At 35.1% G+C, this 21,770-nt stretch overlaps 2 protein-coding genes across 5 annotated transcripts in view; one reads left to right on the top strand and one right to left on the bottom strand.

Annotated features, from left to right (window-relative positions):
- Positions 1-6,652: 6,652 nt before the first annotated feature.
- LOC140433646 (uncharacterized) lies at positions 6,653-11,770 on the top strand. The gene has a single exon (XM_072521627.1). It carries the CDS (start codon positions 6,653-6,655, stop codon positions 11,768-11,770), a length of 5,118 nt encoding a protein of 1,705 aa, XP_072377728.1.
- Positions 11,771-12,542: 772 nt separating this feature from the next.
- The window catches only part of LOC140434413 (single insulin-like growth factor-binding domain protein-1), a 151,055-nt gene continuing 141,827 nt past the window's right edge, over positions 12,543-21,770 (bottom strand). For all 4 annotated transcript variants that reach the window (XM_072522658.1, XM_072522657.1, XM_072522659.1 and 1 more), the window contains exons 3-4: positions 14,712-14,835; positions 12,543-12,893 (exon numbers count right to left, since the gene is read on the bottom strand). In XM_072522658.1, the coding sequence (XP_072378759.1) occupies positions 12,747-12,893; positions 14,712-14,835 (271 nt within the window). In that variant the 3' untranslated portion in view covers positions 12,543-12,746. The remainder of the gene's footprint in view (positions 12,894-14,711; positions 14,836-21,770) is intronic.

Genomic DNA, 21,770 nt, shown 5'->3' with positions numbered 1-21,770 from the left:
CGGGCTTGATTTTAACATCAAGAAAACAAAGTACATGGTCATCAGTCAGAAGCATATTCCACCTAGTCAATTACTGGTAGATCAGCAACAAATACTCCAAGTGCCCCGTTACTACTATTTAGGAACCCCCATAAACGACCAATGGGACCACTCAGTTGAGATAAAACAAAGAATTGAAAAAGCCAGGTCAGCATTTGTCAGAATGAGCAAGATATTTAAGAGCCACGACCTAAGGGATTGAGTTTAGAAGTATCGAAGTAGAACCGATGGTAGCTACTTTTTATTCATAGAGGACAAAAACCGAAAATTTAGGCCATGTCTTGATCGGATTTGGGTGTACATAAGTTAAGTTTTTGGATTAAACATTTACGTAAAAGGAGTTTAAGGATTATTCAACAGCAAGGAGTGATAAATGATGCTGAGATTATCGATGTCTGAACGTCTGTTCATGTAGCTTTTTTCCCTTAATAAGTGACACACTTCTAGGAAGGATCTCTTACAGAAATTATTCTCAGTGCCTAGAGATTTAATATTCTGAAAGACGATTTGGTGGTTAAGAGAGATAGAGTGGGTACTAAGAGCACAAGAGTTCGTGTTGCATCTGATATCGCTTTTATAAGACACATCCTTTAAGAGTTCTTTTTGTTTGGCCCATATACTTCAAATGAGAGTCTAAGCATGGAATGTTGTATACTACATTTGATTTCTGCCAAATATTTAAAGGTGTTTTAGTACGTGAAACGAAATTTCCAACTGTTTTGCAATTTTTGATGCCTATTTTAGTAAAAAGGGGTTTAAACAATTTAGTAAGTTTTTCTGTAACCTATGGAAAATAGAGTAATGAGCAATATCTAGGAGGAGACTTAGATGTGGATACCTCATCAAGGTGGAGTTCATTGTTGTTAAGTATGGTATTATGAAGATCTCCCACATTGGTATAGGTCGAGTCAAGTAAGGACCTAGCAGTAGAAAAAAGATATCTATTAATAAGAAAAGTTGGATAAGAATCCTGAATTAATATAGTTTTGATTAACTGAGTGGCTTCCCTTCGGTATAAAGGATGTGACAACTTATGAGTCCTTAAGGCTAATCTCTGTACGAGGTTGTGTTTGAATCTTTTAGGATGAACGGAATGGTGATATTTACCTCTATCTCGCATCTGAACTGCAAGTGGGGATTGTATTCATTGAAAACAGAAAGGGTGTGAGGGAGATTTGTTCAGTGGGTACGGCCAGGAGCAAGTCATTAACATACCTCTTAACAAAAGGAATATTGTAATACAAGTGACTGAGTCTATCTACAATAAGGTCATCCAAGACGAAACCAACCAGAAGGGGAGAAATAGAAGATCCAATAGGGGACCAAAAATCTGTAGGTAAAATCTATCATTAAACACCAGATAGTTAGTGTCAAACACCAACTTGATGAGTTTCACGAAAGTTTCCCATCCAAAAGGACAGTGGGGTTGGATTTGATTCCAGTGATTATGTAAAGTGTTAAGAACAACAGGTAAAGGTAAGTTGGTAAAAAGAGACACTATATCAAAACTCACTACTTGGAACCCTAAAGGTAGTTGGAAGTTATTGATAAAATCACTAAACTTGAAAGAGTCTTAGATATTGATATCGTTATCATGATTATATGCTGTTGAAAGTATATTAGCCAAAAAAGGTGCAATGTTGCAATTAGGAGAATTAATGGATGATACTATAGGTATACGCATGCACAGTTGAGGTTTATGGATTTTAGGCAAACAGTAAAATCTCGGAGAGATGCCATTGTAATTATTGAGGGATTTGGGTACAATATCCGTGATAGGACTGGATGTTTTTAAATTCGAAATGTGGTCTGGAAGTAAACGTATTAGTGGCTGAGTAACTTGGCTGAGTAAATGTAATTGGCTGAGATACATGTATTGCTCTTTATAGATAAGTACAGTGGTATTACTCTTACCACTTAAAAGTACCAATAGTTCAGGATGGTCTTTTAGAAACTTTTAGTTTCAATATAGGCTCGAACAATTTCTGATTGTGAATTTTTTGAAGCATTAGTAAAATTAAGTAAAATATTTTTGGCTGATGAGCTTAATTGGGTGAGATCTGTAGATTCGGAAACTGTAAGAATGTTTTCAACATCAGATAAAAGGTTACAAATTGAATAATACTTTAGGGTTGGAGATAATCCAAATTTAGGATCAAGAGCTAATAATTTAGCGACATTGGGAGGAAGTTCAATTTCATTAAGGTTTCTTAAACATGTCTGTTGATATTTAATTTTAGAAAGAGGGGTGATGCCCAGATTAGCAATCTATATACAAAATATACTTTTTTAAGATCAAGAGAAGTATGGAAAACGGTAAAAAACTTCAGAACAAACAGAAAAGAAAAGCGCAAAATAGATTTAATAGAAGAACATCGGATCGAACATTGGATCGAACATTACTTACAACTTTTGACTGAAACAAGACGCAATTCACGAACACCATCACAACATATGAAGTGCAATACGATAAAGACGATGAAATAACAGTACAGGAAGTCGACGATCCCATAAAATCTTTAAAAATCGACAAGCATGCGAAACACAAGGTATATCACATGAATTACTAAAACACAGCCCACAAGTATTTTCGGAAATAACTAGCGTATGTTCTCACCTTATTCTAGAAAGGAGATGACTTACCACCGAAGTGGACAACAGCACATATAAACTAAAATGAGATAGAAAACATTGTTCAAACTACAGAGAGCTAAATATCATAAATTTATTAAATAAATAAAGAGATGATAGATTTAGAAGAACAAAATGGCTTTTGTGAAAGTAGATCCTATATAGACAACATATTTTCTCTGAAGCATATTATTGAAAAAAGATAAGTAGAAAAAAAAAAGAAAAGCCTACAATCTTTGAATTCATATATTATTTATAGATCTGGCTCAGGCATATGATAGTGTACTACTTTCAATGCACTGGGCAGCAATAGAAAAACAAGGGGTATATAAAAAAATAAATAAAAGCAGCTTAACAAAACTGTGACGGTAAACATGTAAACTTAAAACAAATTCAATTCCTATTATTAAGATTTTAAAGCAAGGCTACTGCATAGCACCTACTTTTTTCAAAATGTATATGAATGAGAAGCTCTTAGTGTGGAGAAAAAAGTGCTGCAATATAGACATCCCAATTGAAGACGAGACATTCTATACGGTACACTTCGCTGACACCATTCAAAAAGAGGCTTGCGTCTATTGGAGTAAAATAATAAATGTTAATGTTAAAATGTTAATAAATCTCTGTGTTCCTTACAGAGATTTGCTTTAAAAGACATGTTTGTATAAGATTTTTACGGGTTACAGATGATGCGGCTATGCTTATTCTCAAAACTTTGTAATTTGTGACGTCAACCACCCAGGATATTCTAAGCATAGCATACCAATTTTTATTGTCAGTCTTTTATCATACAACAAGACAAAGTACACGTAGCCGCTGAGGCCGTGGTCGCTACGCAAGGTCTTCGTCTTAATGAAAGTGGCTCTAGACATTTCTATCTCTCTATATAAGGATTTTTACAGCTGTCGCCGCCTTCCTTCTTTCAGCCAACGTCTCCAGTCCTTTTTGTTCTGCCATTCTCCATCTCTAAGGTCTCGTCTTTCCATGTCTACCTCTTTTCCTCCTTCCTATTGGGCTCTAATCCGAAATATTTGCTATCTACCTTGTATGATATGTTCCTCTCACATGTCCATACCAAATTTTTCTTCGATGTAGCTGAGTATGTCTTGTTCTACTGCCATTCTTCGTTTTATCTCCTTATTTCTGATGCGATTCATTTTTGTCACTCTGCAGCTTCTTCTCATGAACCCCATTTCAGTTGCTGCGATTTTGGACCTGTTTCGTTTATTTATTACCCAATTCTCTGCTCCATAGGTCATTATACTGCGTACCAAGGTGTTATAAATTCTCTTCTTTGTATTTCTGGTAATCCGTCTATCCCACAGTACCCCGTTCATTGGTTTAATACATGTTCTTCTCTGTGCTAATCTGCTGGTTATCTCTTGCTCGGTGGTTCCATTTTTTGAGAGTATGAATCCTAAATATTTGAATTTGTCAGTGGCGTTAATTTTCCTATTATTGTCCATTTCCAAGTTTTTCACTGGTTCTTGCTCTGTTGTTAAATATTCGGTCTTTTCTAGATTTAACTTTGATCAAATAAAAGGCATATATCGAGCACAGTTTTTTTTTTCTAGATTTAGTTCCAGTCCATTTTTTGTGTATTCCTTTTCTAATTTTCGGAGCATGTAGCACAGATCTTCTTCATCTTGAGCCGTTAACACTTGGTCATCTGCAAAGCTTAATGTGTACAAGAAGTTGTCCCGGATTGGTATTCCCATCCCTTCACATTTCCTTTTCCATGGTTTTAATATTTGTTCGAGAAATATCTTGAACAGTGTCGGAGATGTAGAGCATCCCTGCAATAAGCCTATTGTGGTCTTAAATTCGTTGGAATATTTATTGCCGGTTTAAACTCTTACCTTGTTGTTGTTGTAAAGGTTTTTTACGGCTTCTATTAACCTCTGAGTTATTCCGATTTCCTTCATCGTATTCCATAGTTGTTTTCAGGGGACCGTGTCATATGCCTTTTTTAAATCTATGAATGCCATGTGTAATGGTCTATTTTTTGCCTTTTTTTTCAATTAATTGTTGGAGTGTATATATGTGGTCTATGCAAGATCTTCCTGCCATGAACCCCGCCTGATCTTCTCCGATTTTATTTGAGATAGATTTTTCCAGTTTTTCTTTCAGTATTTTTCCACATAACCTGCCCATACATGCTATCACACTGATGCCTCTGTAGTTCCCGCATTTCTTCTAATTTCCCTTTTTATGTATCGAGGTTATATATGTTTTGGACCATTCATCTGGTATTTCGTTCAGGTTTATAGCGTTACTGAACATTTCGTGTATAATTCTGTGTAGTTTGTCCGTTCCGTACTTAATTAGTTCATTAACGATTCCTCCTGGTCCCCCTGATTTTTTGTTCTTTAAATTTTACTTCAATTAATGTTATCTCAATCTGTTCTTCATTCTGATTTTGTTGTTGTTCCTGTTCTGTGTCTGTCTCTATGAAATCTGGGCGGTTTTCTGTGAGTAGTTCTTTATAGTAGTCTTCCCACTCTTTTTCTGATATTTATTGTATTTGGACCTTTTCGTTGTTGTTCTTCCTTAAAGATTTCAGTATTTTCCGGATTCCGAATTTCTTGTTCCTCCTATGTATTGTTCAATTTGTGCACATGTTTCTTCCCATTCTTCATGCTTTTCTTTTGCCCTTCTTGGTTTTACTTCTCATATTTCTCGACGGGGTCTATATTTTTTGCTATCCAGCAGCCAAGTACTTTTCAATTTCAATTTTGTCATTTGTTTTATTAGCCTGTCATAGAGAGTTGTGTTTGCCTGAAAGTTAGGGTTTTAGCTAGAACCATTATCTTGGTTTTAGTAGTGTTAAAATCTAAATGACCTGACGACGGATCTGTCGTCTTTGTAACGACGCAAGCATAGCTTGGCGACAGCTTGTCGCTAAGGGAAGATAAGTAAGAAGTCCCGTTACTTCTTAACGGAAAGATGGTAAAACCAACCCTCCTCCGGCAAACGGCAAAAGCATTCTGTTTCAATTCATCGAAGTAACAACATGTAGTATAATATTATAATATTAATATATTTGTAATATTTTTTATTTTCATTACAAACAATTAAGTTTTTTCATATTATAACGTTTACATAGAAGTATTAAATAGTTTAATTTACGGTCTTGTGTTCCTTACTAAAACCACGGGAAGTCCAAATAATATTTAGCAACAAGTAACTGGAAGAATTCAAGATTTCCGTTTTCCACTGAACAGTTACACAACATACTGGTCCTTCGAGCCGGATGCTTGCTGCTTTGGAAATACGAAATATCAAAGGTTAGTGCTTTTCCTTTTACCTTTATTTCATTTTTTACATTTTCACATGAGATTTACATTTGATTTGTTTCAATTCGGTGGAAAACTACTTCTATCTTAATTGTTTGTTATTACTCACTATTTTGTACAACATACGAAACATTTATTTGATTATTTTACTTGGTGTAAACGCGGTGGTGTACTATTACAGGGTTTTATTCCTTATTTTACATTTAAAAATAACTAATTTGATTTGTTTTTAAATAATTTCTACATTCTTACACTACATCACTGAACATATATATTTTTACGTCCTATTTGGATGTATTTACTATAATTTGCTATAATTTACACTTTTGGGTTCTATAACCAATACGGTTCGTCATTTGCGTAATCGTAATCACACCTTATCGTCATTTCTACATCCTTTCTGGATATATTTGACATATTTTCTTAATTTACAACTTCTGGGTACTATTTACCAACCGATTCGGCTTTCCAACGATTCGGGCACGCTTTATAACTAAATAAAGCTACATCTAAATCACTTTAATCATTTACACATTTTCTGTGCTATTTTATTACAGCAATTTTATTATTTTATATTTTTTAAGCACAAAAAATTTACATTTAGTTACATTTTCATTTAACACACAAGTTATAATACTTAACATTGTACCTTACTTATTTTACATTTAATAAATTTACTTGTCACTATGGCTGAAGCTGCTGATAATGCTAAAATTAAACGCACTTCAATTAAGGGCACTTTAACTCGTTTTTCGAATTATTTTAACTCTGTCAAAGAGTTACCTGCAACTGAAATTAACTTTAGGGATTTACAGTTACGCCTTGAGAAAGTTGAGAAGCTCTATGACGATTTTGATAATGTTCAATCAATTATTGAGGCTGCTGACCCAAACTATACTACAAATGCATCCACTATTCATGACAAGGAACGAGCATCTTTTGAAAATCCATTCTTTTCTATCACTGGCCTAGCTAGAGAACTTCTTGCCAAACTTTCGACTCCTCCTGCTGGTCAGATATTCCAATCATCTACACCTTCCACAAGTGAAGGTAACATTTCTCAACAAAATATACGTTTACCTACCATTAATTTACCTTCGTTTGAAGGCGACTACGACACCTGGTTATTTTTTCGAGACACTTTCAACTCTATCATCCACACAAATTCCGAACTTTCGAACATACAAAAATTTCACTATTTGAGACTATCCTTAAAGGGCATTGCTGCAGATACAATACGCAATTTAGATATTTCTGATGCAACATATGCCACAGCATGGTCACTTTTAAGGGAAAGGTTTGAAAATAAACCACTTCTGGTTAATAACCACATCAAAAAGCTCTTCAATTTACCCAACATTTCTAGAAACTCACATAATGATTTGCGAGCCTTATTAGACGGTTTACAACGACATCTACGATCTCTTGAATCTTTACAAATAGACATTACAGGTTGGGATCCTCTTATTATCTACTTAGTCACTACAAAATTGGACAACACATCTCACCGCGAATGGGAACAATCGTTGAAAGATAACGCTACAAATTTACCCACATTAAATGAGCTCACAGAATTCTTAAAAGGAAAATGTAGAGTTCTGGAATCTCTTAATAATCACGATGATAAACTCCGCACCAAAGCAAAATCTTTTGTATCTACGAACAATAACAGCAACACTTTAAATTGTTCATTATGTTCACAAAATCATCTTATTTATTCGTGTCCTAATTTTAGCAAATTACAGCCAACCTCTCGCTTAAACGAAGCAAAACGTTTAAAACTTTGCATCAATTGTTTACGTTCTGGACATCCTACTAAAAACTGCAAATCTTCTGGCTGTCGCAAATGTGGCAAACCTCATCATACGCTTTTGCATTTTCATAATTCTATTCAGAACACTCCAAATTTGGAAGCATCATCTTCTCAAACACCTTCTAATCAAACTACAAACTCCTTAACAACTCACAACCATTTTGCTAGTTCGTCGCAAATTTTACTGTCTACTGTTTTAATTAAGGTCTTTGACTCCAAAGGTAACATGCATGAAGCTCGTGCACTGTTGGACAGTGGTTCGGAAAGTAATTTTATTACTCAACGGTTACTTAATACTTTAAAATTACCCACAACTGCAATTGATTTTTCTGTCTATGGCATAAATCAAACAAATTCTGTGGTTCATCTTAAAACTTCTCTTACCTTCAAATCAAATACAATCAACTTTACACGTACAATTTCTTGTTTAGTGATGCCTGAAATAACTGGAAGACTGCCTTCAGTCACACTAAACAGGGAATCTCTAAACATTCCCTCTAATGTTACATTAGCCGATCCACACTTTAACGTTTCGTCTCCTATAGACATTTTAATCGGTGCAGACACATTTTGGGATCTCTTATGCGTTGGTCAAATTAAGCTATCACATGGTCAACCAACTTTACACAAAACCAAGCTTGGCTGGATTGTATCCGGTCCTATACCTTTTCTTTCTCGTAACAAAACAAATTGTCACTTTTCTAGCAACAGAAATCTCGAAAATCAGTTACAGAAATTCTGGGAACTTGAAGAATTTCCAAGAACCAAGTTCTTTTCTGAAGAAGAACTTCAATGTGAGAAACACTTTAAAGAAACTACTTCCTTTGATTCTACAGGCAGATTCATTGTCTCTCTTCCTTTAAAGTTACCTCTATCAAATCTTGGTAATTCAGAGATTTCAGCTACCAAACGTTTTTTCTCTTTGGAAAAGAAATTAAACTCTAACCCAACTTTGAAAGCAGATTACATTCAATTCATCAGTGAATACTCATCATTAAATCATATGTCTAAACTTCCTCCAAATTTAGTATCTCATCCAGACTTCTTTCTTCCTCATCATTGCGTTTACAAAGGTAACAAGATTCGTGTCGTATTTGACGGATCTGCTAAAACTGACACTGGCTTTTCGTTGAACGATATACTTATGGTAGGTCCTACACTACAAGACGATCTTTTTACTATTATTTTACGTTTTCGAAAACACAAATTTGCTTTAACTGCTGATATCGTTAAAATGTATCGACAAATTCTTATAAAGGAAAATCAGCGTTGTTTACAAAAAATATTGTGGCGATCTGATCCAAATTCATCTATTGAGACTTATACTCTAAATACTGTGACTTATGGCACTGCTTCTGCCAGCTTTTTAGCAACGCGATGTGTGCAAGAAGTAGCTCACATTTACTCTGACAAATTTCCTGATATTTCGTCTATCATTTTACGCGATTTTTACGTGGACGATCTCCATACCGGTGCTTCCACCTTAGACGAACTTAAACGTATTCAATCTTTAACCACTGAATTACTTTCAAAACATGGCTTTCATTTAAGTAAATGGAAATCAAATTCAACCGAATTAAAAATCGATAATATAGATAACACTCCTTTGGACATAGGTTCCAATGAAACTGTCAAAACATTGGGTCTCTTTTGGAATCCCAAATTAGACGTTTTCTTCTTTAATGTTCAACCTACTGCAAACAATTCTAGGATTACTAAGAGACACATTCTTTCTGCAATTTCGAAGATATTTGATCCTCTTGGTCTCTTAGCAGCAGTTACAATAACCGCTAAGATCATTCTACAAGACTTATGGCGTCTAAAAATTTCCTGGGATGAAGTTGTACCCATGGATATTCATACAAAATGGTCAAATTATCAATCCCAATTAGTCAATCTTAATAAATTACAATTCCCTAGATATATTACTGTTTCAAATTTTACATCCATACAATTACATGGATTTTCCGATGCGTCTACTGCAGCATATGGTGCTTGTATTTTTATTCGTTCCTTAGATGCTCAAGGAAATATAAGTTGTTATTTACTCTGTGCCAAAACCAGGGTAGCTCCTTTGAAACATATTCTTACAGTTCCCCGACTTGAACTTTCTGGAGCCCTACTCTTATCTGAATTGGTGGACAAAGTAAAGCAATCACTACAAATTAATTTTGATGAAATTGTTTATTGGTGTGATTCCAACATTGTTCTAGCATGGATCAATACATCTCCCAACTTGTTAAAACCTTTCGTTGCGAACAGGATTTCACAGATTCAATCGTTGACTAATTCTAATTCCTGGAGATATATAAACACACAGGAAAATCCTGCAGATTTATTATCACGTGGTATTTCACCTACGGCACTACAAAATTCCGATCTATGGTTTCATGGCCCTCCATGGCTTTTATTATCTGAAAATTTATGGCCTCATCAACCCTTCAAACAGGTTAAAATTCCTGAACTTCGATCTTCTGTTAATCTATCCGTAAGAATTTGCATGAATCTCGACATTATTTACAAAATTTCTTCCTTAACTAAATTACAACGAATTGTAGCCTACATATTACGTTTCTGCAAAAATTCCAGGCTAACCATGCCAGAAAGAACCTTCACCAATTTAACATGTGAAGAAATTGCCTGTTCTCTGATTTGTCTTATTCGCATTGTGCAAAATCAGTCTTTTTCTGATGATTTCACACATCTCAAAAAGCATGGCAAGGTCGATCATAAAAGCAAACTTCTCACCCTGAATCCTTTTCTTGATCAAGATGACATAATTCGAGTTGGTGGAAGAATTCACAACGCTGACATCTCATACGAGAGAAAGCATCCCATCGTAATTCCACAAAAACATCATTTTACAGACATACTTGTACGGCATGAACACATGAAATTACAGCATGCTGGTCCACAGCTACTTTTATCTTCCTTGCGAGAGAAATATTGGCCTCTCAATGGACGCTATGTCGTTAGAAAGGTTGTGAGAAACTGCATCACATGTTTCAAGGCAGCTCCAAAACTCGAAACTTATTTAATGGGTAATCTACCTTCTTCACGTCTTACTCCTTCACGACCCTTTACCCACTCGGGACTTGATTATGCTGGACCTTTTCTTTTAAAGGACCGTCTTACGAGGAACTACAAGACTATTAAGGGTTATGTAGCACTTTTTATTTGTCTGGCCACAAAGGCTATACACTTGGAGGTTGTGAGTAGTCTGACTACGGAATGCTTTATAGCAGCTTTAAGACGCTTTACTTCTCGACGGGGTAAATGCGCTTCTATTCTTTCCGATAACGGGAGCACATTTAAAGGTGCCAACAATGAACTTTCCAACTTTCTCAAAACTAACAATTCTGCCATACATGACAGACTCTCTTCTGAGGGTATCGATTGGAAATTCATTCCGCCGCGTTCACCTCATTTTGGTGGTATCTGGGAAGCAGGGGTAAAATCGGTAAAATACCATCTTAAACGAGTAATTAGCAATACGGTTCTCTCCTATGAGGAGTTTTCCACTGTTATGATTCAAATTGAAGCAATTCTCAATTCCAGACCTCTTTTTCCTATGTCTAATGACCCCTCAGACCTACTTCCTCTCACACCTGCACATTTTCTGGTTGGATCACCTCTCACATCAGTTCCTGACCGCAATCTGTTAGATGTTATGGAAAACAGGTTGAGCAGATTTCAAAGGGTGCAGCAAATGGTGCAATGTTATTGGACACGATGGTCCAAAGAATACGTCTCTTCTCTTCAGCAACGCGTCAAGTGGAAGAAACAATGCAGTTCCCTTCTCAAGATTGGTTCCCTAGTACTTGTTAAAGAAGATGGACTGGAACCTCTTAGATGGACCTTAGGTAGAGTAACTGACATCCATGCCGGCAGTGACGGAATTGTGCGTAGTGTAACGCTAAAAACAAACTCTGGCGTATACAAACGTCCGGTTGTGAAGTTATGTGTACTACCGAACGAAAATCAACTTTAGTTTTTCATATTGACTTTTGGACATTATATATTTGAGTTTTTTGAACCCCCTTATGGCGTTCAAAGGGGGCGGCTTATGTTAAAATCTAAATGACCTGACGACGGATCTGTCGTCTTTGTAACGACGCAAGCATAGCTTGGCGACAGCTTGTCGCTAAGGGAAGATAAGTAAGAAGTCCCGTTACTTCTTAACGGAAAGATGGTAAAACCAACCCTCCTCCGGCAAACGGCAAAAGCATTCTGTTTCAATTCATCGAAGTAACAACATGTAGTATAATATTATAATATTAATATATTTGTAATATTTTTTATTTTCATTACAAACAATTAAGTTTTTTCATATTATAACGTTTACATAGAAGTATTAAATAGTTTAATTTACGGTCTTGTGTTCCTTACTAAAACCACGGGAAGTCCAAATAATATTTAGCAACAAGTAACTGGAAGAATTCAAGATTTCCGTTTTCCACTGAACAGTTACACAACAAGTAGTGTAAATTTTTAGACTAATACCGTATAGGTAAGACTAATACCGTAAGTCTGATTAGCTTATTAATTAGAAATTGTAGATCTTCTGCGACATCTGCTAACAACGCTACGTTATCAGCATTATCTTACATTGGATAGGATTGGAATTTTATTCTTTCATTTACATATTCTAGGCTTGTTAAAAGCTGTATTCTTAGTAGATATTTCACAGAATTTATCTTCTTTTTCATCTTACTCCACGCTTAATAGGTATTTAATATTTAGAAGTAAAATAAAACACAATATTTTTTTCCGAAATGTACAAAGTACCCTCCTTTTTATTAGTTTGCATCATAAGAGATCGGTAATAATTTATAAATATAAATACAGAAGTATTTTAGTCATCATATAAAACTATAATAATATTCAAGGTTGCGTTGTCATTGTCAGTTAACTGGAAACGACAAATAATACTGATAATGGAGTTTTCGAGATCACAATCATTGTTCCTAACTACTACCAGCACTACCAGCAGTGTAGCACTGCATTGTCTGAAGAGAGCAGCCGTGGCACCTTTCGTCCTTCCTGTTACACATCATACCCTCACCACACTGGCCGAGGATGTCGAGAGGTCCACCACATCTATCTCCAGGTCCCTGTAACAATTATGAAATTTATAAGAAAAGTTCACAAAAAATATAAAACTTTTTTATTGTTACAATAAAGAAGAATTAAAGGCAATTGATGAATTATATTATAATCAAATTAATTTACAAAGAGTTAAGTACATAAAAACTAAAAATTACGCGTAGGTAGCTTCCGTGACTGTTTGCCGATATTGCCCTCAATGAATATTTCGTTCTACCAATTCATCTTTTTCCCTTGATCTTTCCGTTGAGTATTATCTGCAGTCTCCTGTATCTCGTACCTCTTATTATATGCCATAGATATTTAAGTTTTCTCTTTTTTATCATCTTCAACAAGTCACCTTCGTCTTGACCTATTCTGTTTATGTTTGATTCTCTTATGTTTATGATATTTTGAACATTCTGCGATATAGCCACATCTCGAAAGCTTCTAATGTATTTATCATATTGACCGTCATGATCCAGGTTTCATGTCCATATAGTAATATAGAATACACATTTTAGGAACTTGATTCTTAGCTGTAATTTTAACTGAGAATTGCACAGTACAGATCGAAGTTTCATAAATGCTCCTCTTCCAATTTCTATACGAGTTTTAATTTCTTCATCAGGAAGTCTCGTTTATCTTATGCAATTTATCTTTGTTTTATGCCAAGTTTGTTATTGGAGCATTCTCTAGTGACTTGACCTATAAAGAATTGAAGATCTTCAATACTTTCAGTCATGATGGATGTGTCATCCGCATATCTGATATTGTTGATAGTTTCTACCCCAATTCGAACTCCATACTGCCCTTCCAAGGTTTCGTGAAATAATATTTTAGAGTACACGTTAAACAAAGTTAGAGATAACACAAAACCTTGTCTGACACCTCTTTAAATGAAAATTTTGTCTGTTTCTATACCGCCTACCAGAATTAAAGCTTATTGATTTTAATATAGATGTAAAAGTTGAAAACTATATAGTGATCAGTAAAAAGCCGCGTAGATGCAAACTAGAAATAGACGGCAAAATTGTAGAACAAGTAATGAAATTCAATTACCTAAAAGTAGAGATCACAGTGACAGAGATATAAGAACAGAGACCACAAGGCAAGCATCAAAAGCGGCAAGAGTAAGTGGTTGCCTCCGAGAAACCATATGGAGAAACAAATAACTGACCACGGAAAGCAAAATGAAAGTATACAAGACAACAGTAAGACCAATCCTAACATATGCAGCGGAGACAAAAACCGATACAAGAAAGACGAAACAACAAATCAACAATATCGAAATGAAAGTATTAAGATCAATAGCGGGCATATTAATGAGAGACAGACATACAAACGGAAGTATACGCGATCGATGCAAAATTCAAAATATTAACAGGTGGATAAAAATAAGAAAAAAAAAACTGGAACGAACATGTAAACCGAATGGGACCAGATAGATTAGCGAACATCTGTAAAAACAACAAGCCGTATTGCAGAAGACCCGTTGGAAGGCCGCCAAAAAGGTGGAAAGATAATGTACAGTCAACAACGACTGAAACAGAATAAGAGGCAGACCATGTAGAGTAATCCTAGTCGCGCGAAGAAGAAGAAGAAGAAGATGTAAAAGTTGCATATCCCTATCACTATTCCAATCATTTCTAGATACTTAAACAGCCTATCAAACGCCTTTGCCTTTCCAGAATCTATAAAGCAGATGTAAATTGGTTTCTATACTTTCCATGACCTTTGAAGTGATGTTAGTATTGAGAACAAAGCTTTCCTTGTTCCCATTCCTTCTCTGATCCTTCTCAAAAACTATATTTAAATAAAAAAAAATCCAAGCAAATATATCTTACCCTTGCACATACTCTTCTAAAGCATGCGTCTCTTGCTTCTCCCCACATACAGACTTCATTAGGGTCCGCGTTGCATTCTGCTTCGTCTTTGCAAGGTTTGCAGACCCAAAAACCGGCCGCTGTACTGTAACAAAAAGTAAATGGCTTTTATTAAACTATATAGGAATAGCACTCGTGATTTAAGATTTTAGATATTTTTTATAACATCATGATGGTTCCATTTGTAATAGCAAAAAAACAAAATATAATATCTTGTTCATACAAAAAATAATCTCAGTTTAGAATATATAAGAAAATAATTTTATCGGTTTCAGTAAAATGTAATTTGTTTTAAGGTCTTTAATGCATGTACAATTGACTGGCTTTAATACAGAGCCCTAGACAATATTTACTATCATGAGAAAACAAATTGAATCAAGTAGATAATTTATTCCTAGCCACCATTTGCTGTAACTTTCCGATAATCAGAAGTCTAGCCTAATTGATGCCATGTGCAATTCTTAAGACTTTCAAAAGGGGGCTTTAAAAGGTGTTTGACTTGAGTCAGCCTTGAGACGGTCATTCTAAGAACTGTTCCAAACACTACAATGCCCCTTTTCTAAAGACCAATTAAATTAAACGGTTTATGTTTCCAAGAGGTCCTTTACCACTGCAGCAAAACAAAGTATTTGTTCGATTTTACTAGATAAAAATAAGTAGTAATTTTTTAGACGTGACCGCAATTGGTGTAGGTCAGTGCTCAATTTTCGATAGGGGGACAAAGCTGGTTTTTGCAATAGAGATTTGCAGATGTTGTTGACCCCTGTGGCAAGAAAGGTCACTTCCCGAACATTAGGAAGTTCAAATTAATTTAACGTTTGCAAACTTGATCTCTTCTTAAACTGTAACTGAAAACACAGCGGGACGATTCGCTAGCATGAAGACAAAAGTGTTATAAAATAAGTTAATTATGCCGAATAAAATAGTTATGCTGACTATAAGAAAAACAACAATACTGACAATATATTCACAATTATACCATTGAAATTACATAAAAATGGTCTAAAAAATCGTTACATGATCTCATGTAATGTATACAAAAATATTACATGCGTGTATTATAATACAGACAACTTATATCATCTATCCTTTAGAACTCTGCGAGTATTTCTGCAATACGTTACCAATCAATTGTTCATCAATGGCGGGTCTTTGGCACGTTTACTATTGCCTTCTATTATTGTTAGTCCTGTGCTACTATTTCCAATTGTCTCACTCCCATTTTCTTCAGATCTTGTCTTACTACTTTCACTTTCCTTTATTTTCTGCTCCATCCTATAGATCTTCTCCCACCTAGTCTTTCCCAAAATACAGTGTTAACAAAGCGAATGTCATTACTGTGTATCACATGTCCTGCCATAGCCTATTGGCCTTTATACTATTATGTCTTACTAGATTTTCTTTTCCGAAGAGAGACTCTAACTCGTTGTTGTGTCTGTGCCTCCATTCGTTTGTCACACTATCTCTGCAAGGGCCATATATTTTACTTGAAGGATTATACGTTTCTATACCAACAATTAATTTACTTATTTACTTATGATCTAGTCGATCAGACAGCCAACAGGCGTCATGAGGAGTCAAGACAGGCGGTATCATTTCGCTTCACTGCTGAAATGCTCTAGTGGATGTGCGTTGGAACCCTGAGAGGCTAACGCAGCTGTTTAAAATTCTAAAATGAATCTGCAGCTTTAAACTAGAACAGAACTGTCCAAATTCAAGTAGTTTGGGGGCGACCATATAAGAAAATAAGTTTTTGAGGGACGCATCATATGGGACTTTGATGCATAAATTATTATATATAATGCATAAAACTGGTGTATTTTCGGATATCCATTTTTATTTATCCAAAAAGAATTACACGTATAAAAAAACACATATATATATACATATATATATATATATATATATATATATATATATATATATATATATATATATATATATATATATATATATTCATAAATTTAATGAGAAGCTGATTTTTACTAACAGGAGAATCAATATTAATTTCAATTTCAAATTGCTGTTGACAAACAAAGCAACTGAGAAAGTAATTTATCAGAGAGCGAACATCTGTATTTGGATTTTATGAACTTCATGTTTGAAAAGCTGTTTTCACACAGGTATGTCCTTCCAAGGTATGTTTGGTCTTATAATGGAACCCATTATAAGACCAAATTTTCTTAAATTGGAATAACGTTTCTCCGGTAATAATTTGAAAAAGTCTAATCCTCTTTCAGGTCTTTCCTGGTAAAAAGGATTTGACTGAAAATCACACAGTTCCAGTTAAAGGTCGGGTCTTACATTTTCAACACAGATAGTGAGTGTTTGACTAAATAGTGAAATATCTTCTTCAATTTTCCTGAAGTCACCAAATCGATTGTCAAATTCTTCTATAAGTGATTTCATCCAATCAAAATGGGTTGAAAATGACATTTCATTAAAGTGCTTCATTTCTTCTTTAGAGTTTGGAAAAAATATGAAATCTTGCTTCTTGAATGTAGACTTAAAGAGCCTAATGTTATTTTTAAATCCTTTTATATGACGATACAAATTGGCAATATTTTGTTGTTTTTCCTAAAGCTTCAAGTTTAGTTCGTTCAGATTAGAGGTTATGTTAGTTAGAAATGCAAGGTATAACAATAAGTTTGCTTCTTCCATTTGATTTTCGAGTTCCGTACTGTTGGACTTCATTTTCTTAGGAAAAGGACAATTTTCTTGCTTAGAGCAAAGAAACATTGGAAACAGTTTCTGGTGCTTAACCAACAAATCTCTGTGTGTAACAGAGACCACATACAGCAAATAAAGTCCCCATATGCAGCGCCCACTTCAGCCAAAAAATCACGAGACAACCTATGAGTGAGTGCTCGAGTGCCTTCTCTAATAATGTTTGTTATTTTAACAGCAACTTTCATGGTATCTGTTTGACAAGGCCTCTTAGTGAACAATACAGTGTATAACAGGATAGTTGATATTATTTGGTTTTAAGAGTCCTGCAAACGCAGTTTTGCTTCCTATCATTGCGTTGGCTCCATCGATTACAATGCAGGAACATTTTTTATCGAATCCTCTATAGTCCAATACGGATTTTGTACCGAAAATGTCAGTTCGCATGATTGCTCCATATAATGGAATTACACTGAGCATCTCCTCTGCTACAGAGAAGTCGTCTTGAATAATTCGAACTAAAATTACAAGTTAAATATTCAGATTGGTCAGTGCTTTCGTTCAGACATAAAGAAAAAGAAGCTTTTTTTAATTGTGTCATATAACTTTTTAGAAACATACTTATGAATATGTTATACAAGTCTAGCAATTTGTTTCATGAGGCACTGAAACAGTTTTTTGGTTCATTAAATTGTTCTGCCATGCAGAATTCTGCAATGGTTTTTTTGCTCTGGCAATTTCCATAGCTACTTTATAAGAAGCCGCAAGACTTTTATGCCTACTATGTTTATTTTTTTATTACATAGATTTACATATATTCCGGATTCATACGTTCATATTTTCTAAACGCAGAGTATGCGGTCCGCGGGCCTTGCATTGGTCAGCTCTGGAGTGACCAATGGAGCAGACTATGGTGGAGCAGTACAGCAAGAGATAAGGGCTTGCGGCACGGCGATACTCTTATAATCACGATTCTCTTTCTTATTTTTTAATCTTTGTTTTTGTCAATATTATGGTGTAATTAGTGAATTTTGTCTGTCTTAGTCATCGTGCATGCAGAATTGGAAACATACTTCTTTCATGACTCTCCACTTGTCTCTGTCTTATATTGTCTTATGATTCTTCGTTTGTTTAAATCACTTTGTTGACCTAATCGATGTTCTTGAATATGTCTTCTAAGGCCAGAGTAAATTGCATCTTCCTGCCTAACTGTTTTTTTTTTATTTCATTCCATTCTCTGTCTTCCCACAAGTTGACGTCTATTTCTTTTTCTTTGATGTTTCAATGCCTTCTCTTCAACTTAGTCTTGATCCTAGTCGAATTCCTTCTCGAATTATATTTTTTCTAACACTATCTAACCTGGATTTATCAGAAGCATGTCTCCAAAAATGGTTTTAAGAGTCTTTGTTCGTTATTTCTGTGTTTAATATTTTCATCCATTCGTCCATAATCCGTAATATACATTCCCGTATGCATTTCGTTCATTGTTTTATTTCTTGTCGATATCTCTCAAGTACCATGCTTTGTTGTTCTCCGCCGATACACATGTGTTCCGCTTTGTAGATAATTATCTCTAAGCACCATTTTTTATATTCTTCTATTAATTTTCGCATCATCTCGTGCAAGCACTATCTGGTTATCTGCGAAGCATTATGTGTACACCGTTGTATTATTGCATTTCCGGTTGGAAATTTCTAAAGCTTTTTCTAGATAGATTTTAAAGAACGATAACAAACACCATTTCTGCTTTAGTCCTTTGCTGATCTTGAAACCTTTTGAAAGAGACTAATTTGACTTTATTTGACTATCGGCGATATTGTTAACAGTCAACAAGTGATTACATGTACTAAATTCTCCTAAATGCAGGGTACACGTTGCCGTTCGACTTACAAACAGCGCTAGATGACATAGAAAAATGGAGTTTGAAATGGAAAATCGCTATAAACTCCGAAAAGACACAGGCTTTACTTTTCAAAAAGGGGCACCAACATCCACAAGAACAGATGACTGTGCAAGACAATCCCATCGAGTGGAAAAACGAAGCAAAATACCTCGGAGTAATCATGGACAAAGGTTTAACGTTTAGTAAACACGTAGACGCTACAATACAAAAAGCCAACATGGCAAGAGCATCAATAAGAGGCCTAGCAGGAAGAAAAAGCAAACTCAGAATAAAAACCAAAATAAGATTAATAAATAGTATAATTCTTCCTATACTAACATATGCATCTCTCGCATGGGGACACATATGTAACACAACAAAAAAGAAAATACAAGCGGCACATAACAGTAGCCTAAGAGAAGCAGTCAGCGTACCGAGATACGTTGCAGAAAGATTCCTCTTCAGAGAATTACAACAAAATAGAGTGACTGACATAATGAAGGAAAAAGCAAAGATAAAGTTCGCGCAAATAGAGAACCATCCTAGTCACATATTGCAAGAAATCATGAGGTACGACGCTTTCCACAGATGGAAGCACAAGAGACCCAAACAACAAATAGTACAATAAAACCAAACGTACTAGAGAGAAAATCAGTAAATACACCAGAGAGAAAACAAAACACCAGAGAGAAAACACTACAAAAAACAACAAAAACAACGCACCGAGAAGATAGTTCGTAGCTCAAAAAACTCGTGGACAATCGCAACGTACAGCGTGAACCCTGTTAATTTTAAGTAGATAATTATTATAATAATATGCACTAATTCTGATTTTGTTTCAGGCATCCTACAAAAAAAAAATCCAAAAAACATACAAAAAACGGCTTCGGCCACCAAAAAATCAAAAAACTACTAACAAAAACCGGCGCAAGCCACAAAAAAATAATAACAAAAACCATTAAAAACCCGAGCACGTAGGGCCCAACCCCTTGAGCACCAGGTCGCCGAACTGAGCCTAGCTCAGAGCGGAGACTTGAAGCCCAAGTAAGCAATTTTAGTTCGCGGATAAGCCACAGTAAGATGACAGGATTATAGCGACAATGCGCTGTCCTGAGTTTTGAATTCGGTTAGGAAACCATGTTGGAGTTCTATTACCCAGGACTCCTACATGAAGAGCATTTGGCTGATAGTTGTGCCCCTATCGCGCATCGGAGTTCTATAGGGGGGAAGGGATGGTCTGAAGCATTGGAGCGCGGTGGAGTGACTCCTGTTTTTACTCGAGTTAATATACCTCGTTCCAATGAATTGTTATACCCGAACGTAATTCTTACGGGTGAACATGTCTCACAGGCTGGGTTTAATTAAATTGCTTACTTGCTTGCGTTGCCATTCGACTGTTTGTAAATTTTCAAGTTTTTTTGTAATTTTGCGGTATTATAGAAAGATAATTCTAAAGGCCTGTGTTATCACCTTTTTTTAAGATCAGTGCTACTATTTTATTGTTCCAACATTCTCTTCTTGAAAGCACAAGTTATACAACAATTTTAATCTCTGAAGGATTATTTCACCACGTCCCTTGATCATTTCGGTTATGACATGATCCTCAAATAGGACTTGTGAATCATTTTTCATTGTAGTCAGAGCGTAACTTATTTCATGTACGGGTATTTCAGTTTTTTTTTTAAATATTTGTTTAGTATTAAAGTCTATTTGGTTTCCCCAGCTTTGCTTTTTAGAGCTCTCAATAAAATTCTTAAGTTTTTTTTTCTGAATTTTTCAGAGCAATAATGTTATCCGTTTGATTTTCTAATTCTCGGATTTATATTTCAGCAGGATTTAGAGCTGAATACGGAACAAATGATTATTTGCAAACCATCAAGTCGTGAATTAAAAAAACAATTAAACATAATAGACCCCTGAGGTCAAAATGCACGATACAAAAAGCATTTGACACGGTCAATCAAAGTGAAATGTTCCTTGTTATAACGCAATGTAGAATAGACCACCGATACATATATCTTCATCAAATACATCTATACGCATGCTTCAGCTTGTGTAAGACATAATGAGGATATTAAGATCCCTCGTATTGAAAGAGGCGTTCTGCAAGGAAACAACATGTCTCTTAAAATGATTAAAACTTTGCTAGAATATGCCTGTAAAACAATGGATTGGAACTAGAAGAACATCAATGTATATGGAAAATTTTTAAATAATCTTGCGTTGCACAATTTTGCAGATGACATCGCTCTCATTGCGGACAGCTTTAAACATGCGCAGATAATGCTCCAAGAGCTCCATATAGCTACAAAAAGACTGGGTCTTAAAATAAATTTAATCCGCAGCAAAAATTCTTCAGTGTTTTTTCTTGATAGTTCAGCGTTATAATTTGATGTTATCTGTTTGATTTTCTAATTGTCGGATTCATATTTCAATCTTCTATTTTATTTTCCTTTACCAAATATTCATAG

Source organism: Diabrotica undecimpunctata, chromosome 2, assembly GCF_040954645.1.
Source record: "Diabrotica undecimpunctata isolate CICGRU chromosome 2, icDiaUnde3, whole genome shotgun sequence".
Lineage (NCBI taxonomy): Eukaryota > Metazoa > Arthropoda > Insecta > Coleoptera > Chrysomelidae > Diabrotica > Diabrotica undecimpunctata.
Note: the sequence above shows the minus strand (reverse complement) of the source record. Positions and strands in the feature narration are given on the sequence as shown.

Excerpts from the sequence above, each read along its gene's own strand:
- LOC140433646 (XM_072521627.1), top strand. The coding sequence starts at position 6,653 with ATGGCTGAAGCTGCTGATAATGCTAAAATTAAACGCACTTCAATTAAG.